Genomic DNA, 9,320 nt, shown 5'->3' on the forward strand with positions numbered 1-9,320 from the left:
TCCTTCTTGTTGCATACATTTGTAAATATATTTAAAACAGAAATACTACTTTGTGTATACTGTCATTAAATGACTGCATATTATTGTATCTATCTTCCTTGATTTCCTGCATCTGTCTCATTGATCATCTCATTAATCTGTTAATTTGATTATTACAATTGCTCTTTGATAGAATGTTAATTGTTACTGTTAGGGAGTAGGGCTCTGGATGACTCTAATTTTCTGTTTTGCTTACCATTTTATAATTTGCAATATTTAAATGGATTGTAAAATAAGGGGGAAAAGTTTATTGATTTTAAAAAACAAATCAACCCTCCTACAAAGGCATGTCAGTGGTTTCCTGTCCTTGGACATGTTAGAATTGGAGGCAAAAAGATGTGGACTTGGAGAAGTCTGGAGCCCGCTTGCTCCCTGCAAGTTTAAGATCATCCTTTCCCACACAGAAAATAAAAAAATAAAATAAAATTAAAAATCCCCAAATCACTCCATTAAAGATATAAGGGTTAAAGTATGCTTTAGCTTTCCTGTCACACAAATAGTCTTAACACTGATCAACTATAGTCACCAGTAAAAGTTACATTCATGGAATTTTATTTCACTGGACAATGCTCATCCTGTGTCATTTTACCACTTGTTAGTATTTCACACTCTCTATGCAATCAGAAAACTATTCCATGGATACTTGTCAATCCCTTCCTTTAAATAAATGCACAAGAGCCTCCCTCTTACTGTTCTGTTTATTCCTGTGTACGTTGCTACTGGAGAATGTTACAGGGTCAATGAATCACAAACATGCCTTAGAAACACGGGAAAGGTAATCTTCTCTGTTTTGAGGGTGTTGCCACATTATAAAAATCCTTATTTTTTTGTGTTTCTGTGTCATCTTCCGATGACTTCTGTGAGTCTGGATCAGTACTTTAATTCTGATCAGTAATTTAATCAGTACTCCTGCACAGAGGTGTTTATTTCTGGGCTCCCAGCAGGTCTGAAATGATGATGTGCTGATTTTACTTACCAAGGAAATAAATCAGTGAGATGCATCTTTAAAATGGATTATTACCTAGTCTGTAAAAGGCAATTATAGCCATGTACAACCAGAACTTAGTCTTTGCCCTTTGGGTCCCAAAATGTAGATGTTTTCTCCATGAATGGTATCAGGTATGTCAAATAGCTTAGTAAAAATAATGTGTGTGTGTGTATGTGAGTGAGACAGACAGACAGACATGGGGGAGGGGTTAAGATTTTAGTCATTTTTCTTAAGAAATAGATATTTAGTGACTTTGTTTCGTTATTTAGCAGCAAAAACAGTTTTGAACATGTTCCATCTACTAAGAGAAATGTCGCTGATTTGACATAAATTTTAACGAAAGAATATGACAATTCAAGACATTTTTTCTTTTATTTAAAATGTGAACTTTCACAACACATCTTACAATGAAATGAAGACCTTAAAATCACATTGAAAGTTTTTGAAACATTTTTATATAGCCACAAAATGTAAAACATGCTTCAAGGGTACAAATATAGTTTGATACCAAAATCTCAGTACATTTTCACCATGAAAACAAGTAGGGAAAGCAGAAGACCATAGAGTAGTTTCCTTCCCTTTCAGCAGTAGCTGACATGGCTGCTTCAAAGAAGCAAAAATACCTTCTTTCATTGGAGACTAAAACATTGACAGATTTTTACAGTTTTATTCAATAATGTGCTTAGTTGAGAAATTACCACTGATTTCTATTTCAGAGGGAGTCATCCTATTAGAATTATAACAATTTTACAACACATATTGGCACGATATGAAAAATAAACACTTTGAGTTGAACTCGAAACGACAGTTTTTAAATAAATAATTATTTCTCATAGTACATCTTATTTTACCTTTCATTGGCCACTGACACAAATGAAGCTCAATAAACTATACATTGAGTAGTTTATTTACGTCTTCTTTCATAATTCTGCATTGCACTCCGTTCGTAAGCCACTGAAAACAAAGAGAACGTAAACTGTTTTATCAGAGTATGCACTGAGGGAGTTTAACCAAAATAAAGGCATCAATTTTTAAAAAACTCATGATGTTGTCTCTTGAGGTTTTTCTAAAATATTTGTCGCGAGAAAGAGAAGGCAATAGAGGGCTCCAGCATTACCACTCCCTCCTTTAAGTGCTGAGCAAATGATCTTTAACATCTGAATTTCTCTTCAGCAAGGCCACCAAGCTGAATGTTGCATGTCAGTTATGGATACATTCCTGAGGTGGAAAAGTATGAGCCCAGGACTGGACAATTCTGAAGGAAGGAAATGCTTCATTTCTCATGCTGGATGGATTATTTATATTTAAGAGAAAGATTAGCTCAAGTTCAGTCTCTGACAAGCCTTATGTAACCCGATTCTGTTCCTCAGAGAAGTGGAGTATATACTAACATAAGTGAACCAAGGACAGATTGGCGATTTGGCCGGAACACAACGTCCTCTTAACTGGAAGCAGAGGAGCTTACCTGATCCTTCCACCCTCTGAAACTGTGTGTAAAATTGTGTATATAAGCTGATGAGCATTTCTCTGGGAAGAGGGTTTCCAAATTTCATTAGATTGTCAGGGGGTCTGTGACCACAAAAGGGTAAGGATAAGATGGTTGTAGAATAAAACTCTATAATAATCTTGGCTCAACTGAGAATGTGAAAAGATCTGTTTGACTATGGATTATCTTTTCCCCATTTTTTCCATAAAATGAAGGAGCAAAGACATAGCTGTACTTGTTTCTAACTTCATTACTATGATTCTATGTATTATTAGCTATAATTACATTATTATTTTGAGTATATTTAATGTCATTTAATCTGTCCTAAATTGCATAGTATCTGTATTATTTGTAACATTATGTATGTTTGGAAACCTAAATAGTTCTGGAAATGGAAACTTGATGATTAATAAGATTATCAAGTAAACCTCATTTAGATAAGGGCTATTGTGCACTTCTGATACAAATAAAAGCCAGTGTGGTTTAAATTTATATTCTATTTCCAAAGGCTGGAAGATAGTACATATTAATAAAATGATTTCAAGTTTTGTTTTAGGCACACTAGTAACTTCTTTAAAATTTAACTTGAACAGCCTTTAAGTTACTGTTGAAGATATACAAAGGTAGTGTTGAAGTTTGAAAAGTAGAGAACCAATATAAATTCTAGGATACATCATTTTTGCATGACTTTTCCAAATAATTAACAATTAAACCAGCTCATCTTAGTTACAATTTTCTAGAAACTAGAAATATTCTAAATGGGGAAGACAGCTGCTAATTACTTTATAATTAATTTGGTGATTAGTATTTGAATTTTATTTTCACCGAATGTGAAGTAGAATTTGAATAGCTCTCCCAAGGAAACTGAACTTATAACCTGGGCCACAAGTTTCAAACATGCTTAATAAAATATCAGTATGAAACAGTTAAATCTTTGAATGAAATAATGGACACAATGATCTGAGAATAAAATGGGAGGCTTTTAAAGTTTAGACGATTACCTAAAGAACTGATTAAAGCAATGTTTTTAACATCTTTACATTATATTAGGGAATGACAACCTAATGGCTATACAACATTGGCTTAATTTTAAAAGAAGACTGTTGGATAAATAACTAAAGAGGAATAATCGATTCAGGCTTGGTTTACACAAGCAATATTTACTGGGAAAAATGGGAGTATTTTCTAACAGTAGTCTCCTCCCCCCCACCACTTTCATTTCAGAGGCCTTTCCCTTATCATTTTTATTACTTTTAGACTATTTCCTTACAATTATAGCAAAGCTAAGAGGTTAGGCAAGTAATTTAGGTTCCCAGAAAGTTTCCTAAATTTTTTAAGTGTCATCTGGGAGATCTATAAGTATTAAATATCAGGGCTGCCTCACCTCTTTAGTGTATTTGTAAATATTTCAATTGAATTATTCAATCCATGTGTTCAGTAAACTATGCTGTTTTCCTGTCATAAGGTAATTTCCTCCTCCTTTCTCTAGACTGAGGAAAATATTTGAGGAAGTACCATTTTGCAATCACGGGCAATTATACAATGCAGAATTTGGCAGGTGTTCAGATGAGAAGAATTCAAATACTACCTATGAAAAAGATATTGGGGTAACTTAACCTTGAAAACAGTGTGTTGAATGTGATATAAGGATAGTCAAATATATGTAAGTGGCATTTATTTAGAAGATGGAAACTAAGGGAAAGGAAATATGCAGCCTTTATATCAAGGGAAAGAAATGTTTAGGTTAAATGTGTTATGAAGAAAATTGTAGCATCCCTTCTCTTTAAGGGTGTTATAAGCAAGACTGATTAATAACACTCTTAGTTGATTTTTGTTCCTTTTTGAAGGCACGGGAATGGACTAGGTTGCTCTGAAACATCCACAGGATGTTTGGATTTTGAACTTCCACAACCTTATGAAGAGTAAGAGATCTGTATAAATGGATATTTATTTACACATCTATTTATCAATTTAATTATCTGTTGGAAGACTGCCACACATAGCTTCTTAAACTTTCAGAATATTTCCTCAACAAGTGAAAATCAGTTTCATTTTTAATTCTCTCTCATGCACACTTTTATTTAGTAAGGTTAAATGAAACTTATTTAACAGATCTAAGGGAATGAGCATTAGACTAGACCAACAATTCAGGTTAGGTAATGAGTAAATGAGACAAATACTGGTGAGGCTAGTGGTTTGAAATAGACAGACTGCTATTGTGGTGATGCTATGGCTTAATCAGCTATAAGTCTATTCTTGGTTGGGAGTACTGCAATTAGATTTTTCTTGCCACAAATACTCATTTTAAAATCTATTATTCTTTTTTAATACTTTTGAAAACTGCCTTAGGAAGAAAATAATAATGTCTGTTTTCAGTCATGATTTATACATACCAGAATTTAAAGCTCTTTTGCCCATTAGTCCAACAAAGGAATCTGTTTTATGTCCTGGAAAAATACATTTAGGGGTACTTTAATATGTATAGTTTTTGAGGAAATAAACTGTTATAACTAGCACACAAAAAAGCAAACTTCAGACTATTTGCCCAACTAATATATATATATATCCATCATAAGCTTTGATAAGTATGAAGAATGAAGACTCTTTATAAGTCTTAAAAAATAACACAATACAATGAAATAACTATAGCTTTATCAGTTCTGTATCTAAATATTAGCAAGTACCCTTTATATTTTCATGTTATATAAAAGTTTTAAATATTGTTGCTATTTGAGCTAGTTTTAGACTTGGGAATCTATTTCACCTTTGTGTGACAGAGAAATACCCAAGCTTATTTTCTTGCATTAGTAGATACGTGGTATTTCTCGGCAACTGAACCCAAGTTAAGTCAGATCCCTATGCTTGATGATTATAAATTTCTAAAATGTGACTCTATTAGGTTTTTAGAAATACTCCTTTGCATTAGTTTTGACATTAATACATTTATTTTCATTATGTAGAATTTTGCCACATATAATTCCCTTAAAAGTCATATTGTTAGAAAATAAATGTCTTATTTTCAAAGATAAAGCCTTTGGAAAAGGTTATTTTTACTGTACTGGGATCATTTCTCTTGGATGACACTGTACTTGCTGAGACTAGAGCCGTTATTTTAATACGCCCTACTGTCCACCCAGTAAGCCAACATCCAAGACAGGGTGAGTGGGTGTACAACACAATTAAGATGGACACTTGGGAATTCCTGTCAACTCCGGTTCCATTACCTGGGAAATCCCTCAAGTACCACAATTCTGCCATCTTCACTGCCCTAAGAAATGTTTCATTATGTTTTGATAGATGGAAGTTTCCCATTCAATTAAGGGGGTTGAAAAAAATGCATCTCTATCTATACCCTTAGTATGGATTCTCTACCTAGATAATCACTCACTTCACTTAATTGGCTGATGGGTGATGGAGTTCCTTAATAATGGTGTCGCCAGGGAACCCAGCAAACTAAAATGAATTAGAAGATGCTTATAGATGCTCTTCATTTTTAGCAATGCGTGTGTTTAAGGTTTTTACACACAGGACTGCAATTCTTAATTTAAAAAATTCATAGAATTAAACGATTTTTTAAAAACTATCTTAAAACAACAACACACATTATCTAAGTTTCTGAGGGTCAGGAGTTCAGCAGCAGCTTAGCTGGGAGTTAAAGGTTTTTTTTTTTTTTAACATAATGCCTTTTTTGGGTAAGTTAGATATGTCTAAACAATAGTTTTAAACAATCATGTTCTGAATCCAATGTGTCTCCTCCATTTTTATGTTGTCTTAGTTAAAATTATGAATTCCTAGGTTATGATAGAAAATAAGGTAATCTAATTTACATTTGCATTTGATAAATGTTGAATAACTTTACACTTACTTTTATGAGAGATCTGCCCGTGTCCTAGAAAAAAAGAGAAATAAAATTAGTGATCATGTATAGAGTTGAAGAAGCTACATTATGTTTTAAAGAATTGACTTTTAAATACGTAATATTTCCTTTCACACACTATTCTGATAAATAGAGCAGAATCATAAATGTTAATCCAATTAATAAAAAACAAACAGAAGGAATATTTATTATGTGCTTCTTATAGGCCACAGATTCAAACCAGGCCTGTGAGACTCCCATGGCCTATGATTAATTGTTAGGTCATACCACCTCCCTGTTTTCTTATAAGAAATACATTTTCAAGGACTGCCACCCATTTGACCCTCAGGGAAAGATGCAAATCCATCTCTTTATTAAACAGGCACAGTCAAGATCTTGTATTTCAACCCATAAAAGATTCTGTTCACTTTCCTAAATGTGCATTCACAATAGTAAAATAAAAGATTTATAGGAATGTTTACCATAAAGAGCCTTTAACAGGGCCACTTGTTTTTCAATTGAGGAATCTGACAAGAGACAATTGACATTAACTATTCACATGTTCTACTGATGGTGCCATGAATTCAAGGAAACTATATTTTTCTTTTTTTAAAAATCAAGGTAGGTACCCAGGGCAGCCCAATCTAACCTACAGTGAGGGAATACTCTAAATAAAATGCACTTGGACCATTCAGGGTGCCACCCTTTGGGGCACCATGCTTCCCCCTCCCCCCTTTTTTGGGGTCTGTCTGGGATTTTCAGTCAAGAGACCCACTTAGCTAAAGTTGGGTCCCGGTTCTTTGTGGTTTGGGACACTCTAGTATCGCCAGGCAGGCAAAAGGGATCTCCCTTCCCTCTAGGGGCATGTGCAAGGAAGACTGAGCACGCCTGGAGATGGAGCAGGTTGCCCAGACAGATGTGGGACAGTTGGCCATCTCACCAGCATCCCGTTTGCCCATTAATCCGAAGAACTGCTGAGGCTTGGGTCTCCGGGCAATTCTCTGCAGAAGGTGCTCAAAGGGCTCTGGCAGCTCCTCCTGGGGAAGAGAGGCATGGAAAAAACAGGCATGCAGTCAACCAGAGTGAGGGGCTAGGCAACCACAGTCATTCCCGTGGTACGCTCCAGTGGCTGGGTGAGCCAAGGCTGCCCGCGGTGGGGCCCGGCCAGGGACTAACAAGGAGGCCGGCTCTGAAGAGACGCAACAGGAGAGCGGGTTCCCCACCCCACGTCGGGCTAAGTGAGGTCCAGCAGGAGCGCTCCTTCTCTTGGACCGTCCCTGCGGATCTCCTGTCCAGCGCCTCCTTCCCCAAATCCTGCCCTTTCACGGGGCGAGTTTTTGCAGGAGGTGCCTGCAGGAAGTATCTTCCAGCTCTGCACGCGCTCCTCTTCTCAGGCGGGGACCCTCACTCACCCAGTTCTCGCACTGCCACCTGACACTGCCTCAGCTCTGGCACCGGCTTTGGAGAAGCCCCGCCCTAAGTGCTTACAGGTGTGTGTGCCGGGGAGAGGGGTGACAATGTCGTATGTGCTACTTGCACTGTTCTCCCGCGGCGCGCTCCCTCGCGGCAATGGCCTCTGAGTGGGCACGCATTCAAAGGGAAGTTTGCGGCTATTCTATATTTTCGGGTCGGAAAATAAATGCAAGGGCAGGAACTTAGCTTCTCACCCACCTCAACCCCTCCGAGCTCCCCGCAGTGTGCCCCCTGCTTCCGGTTTCTGCCCGCGGCCAGCGCGCCCCCCACTGCCCTTCCCTGCATCTCCAGCAACGCTGGCCTCCCACGCTCCATTGCAGTGCCGGAAAACTCCGGTACTAGGGACGAAACCGACTGCCACCCTGTGAAAACCCCAGGTCTCATCAAGGAGTGCATCATTACTCCAGGGAGTCCTCAAGACCCGACGGTACAGAACTCGGGAGGAAACTTGAATTCTGGAGTGCAGAATCCCGAGTGGGACTCCGCGGATGGCATTCCTATACATATGGTCGTGATGCGCGGCCCGCTCGTTCCCCACCACTAGCTAGTGCTCATGGCAGGGGCGCGTAACAAGCTCCCGAGTCCAGGGACAGGTCTCACCTTGATCTGGTCGCTATCTGACCAGTCGGACCAATAATTCACATCATCGTTGGTTCCGATTTCTTCTGCAAATAGTTGAGAGGAGACGAGAAAAAAGACTGCCAGGGCCATGAAGATTTTCATGCTGGATTTCTGGGAAGAGAAGGGAGATGAGACGGAAGAGAATATACATAATTTTCGGCCCCACAACAGAACTCACGTTGAACAAAGAACAACAAAAAGGCTTAAGGGCCAATTTCTCCCATGCACCCTTGAGGAACACCCCAGGGTCCTCCGTCTCCCTGGATCCCAATTCCCGCACCTTCAAACCCGGAGGCTCTGCAGGTGGAAGACAAAGGGGAGCTTTAGCATTTGGGAAAGCCCCTCTCCCTGCTTGTCCACGGCTCCCCACCCCGCGCACCCAGTGCTGCCTCCCGCCACTTCGGAAGGCGACGCGGAGGGGAAAGCCCAGTAGCGGCGACTGGCACTGTGCGGGAACTTACTGAGGCTGTAGACTCGCGGGGCTCCTGCAGCGCGTCTGAGCGCACGGGGCGCGCTTTGCACTCTCGGTCTACACCGCGGTGGAGGAGGCTGTCCGAGCGCGCTCTTTTTCCTGCGCGACGCCTCTCGGTATTTATCCAGAGCTCCACGAGCCTCCCGGCCCACGTGACACGCTCCCCACGAGACTTTCTGCTCAATATTTAATTAGCCGCCTCCTCTCCTCTCGCTTGCGTCTGGTTGAGAGTTTCCGAGACGGTAACCCGTCGGTGCCCACAACTTTGGACCTAATTGGGTTGGAAATGACGCAGTTTTAGGAAAGTCGAGGTCTCGCCCTCCAGTCTCGAGCGGCTTGTCGCCTTGCGTCTGCATAGCTGTCGCCCCCTCCCCGCTCCTCCTTC

The 9,320-nt window shown here is 39.3% G+C and overlaps 1 protein-coding gene and 1 non-coding gene across 4 annotated transcripts; one reads left to right on the top strand and one right to left on the bottom strand.

Moving 5' to 3' along the window:
- Positions 1 to 311: 311 nt before the first annotated feature.
- LOC111760749 (small nucleolar RNA SNORA38) lies at positions 312 to 443 on the top strand. Its single transcript, XR_002794355.1, has one exon. It is a non-coding gene; the product is annotated as a small nucleolar RNA SNORA38 (small nucleolar RNA).
- A 937-nt stretch (positions 444 to 1,380) lies between these two features.
- On the bottom strand, positions 1,381 to 9,040 carry TAC1 (tachykinin precursor 1). Of its 3 annotated transcripts, XM_004479175.3 has the most exons (7): positions 8,925 to 9,040; positions 8,443 to 8,574; positions 7,310 to 7,406; positions 6,852 to 6,896; positions 6,379 to 6,402; positions 4,907 to 4,960; positions 1,381 to 1,981 (listed from the first exon to the last, which is right to left on the bottom strand). In XM_004479175.3, exons 2-7 carry the CDS (start codon positions 8,563 to 8,565, stop codon positions 1,932 to 1,934), a joined length of 393 nt encoding a protein of 130 aa, XP_004479232.1. In that variant the 5' UTR covers positions 8,566 to 8,574; positions 8,925 to 9,040; the 3' UTR covers positions 1,381 to 1,931. The 3 variants fall into 3 exon arrangements, with proteins under 3 accessions (XP_004479232.1, XP_004479234.1, XP_012375348.1); XM_004479177.3 differs by lacking the exon at positions 6,852 to 6,896; XM_012519894.3 differs by lacking the exon at positions 4,907 to 4,960.
- Between the last annotated feature and the right edge of the window lie 280 nt (positions 9,041 to 9,320).

Source organism: Dasypus novemcinctus, chromosome 5 (genome assembly GCF_030445035.2).
Source record: "Dasypus novemcinctus isolate mDasNov1 chromosome 5, mDasNov1.1.hap2, whole genome shotgun sequence".
NCBI lineage: Eukaryota > Metazoa > Chordata > Mammalia > Cingulata > Dasypodidae > Dasypus > Dasypus novemcinctus.

What these genes read in the sequence shown, in the direction of transcription:
- TAC1 (XM_004479175.3), bottom strand. Translation starts at nt 8,565, where the DNA reads ATGAAAATCTTCATGGCCCTGGCAGTCTTTTTTCTCGTCTCCTCTCAA. An exon ending in AATGGGCAAACGGGATGCTG is followed by an intron (nt 6,897 to 7,309) that starts GTGAGATGGCCA and finishes GTCTCTTGTCAG; the next exon opens with ATTCCTCAATTGAAAAACAA. An exon ending in CAAAAGAGCTTTAAATTCTG is followed by an intron (nt 1,982 to 4,906) that starts GTATGTATAAAT and finishes CTTTGTTTTCAG; the next exon opens with TGGCTTACGAACGGAGTGCA.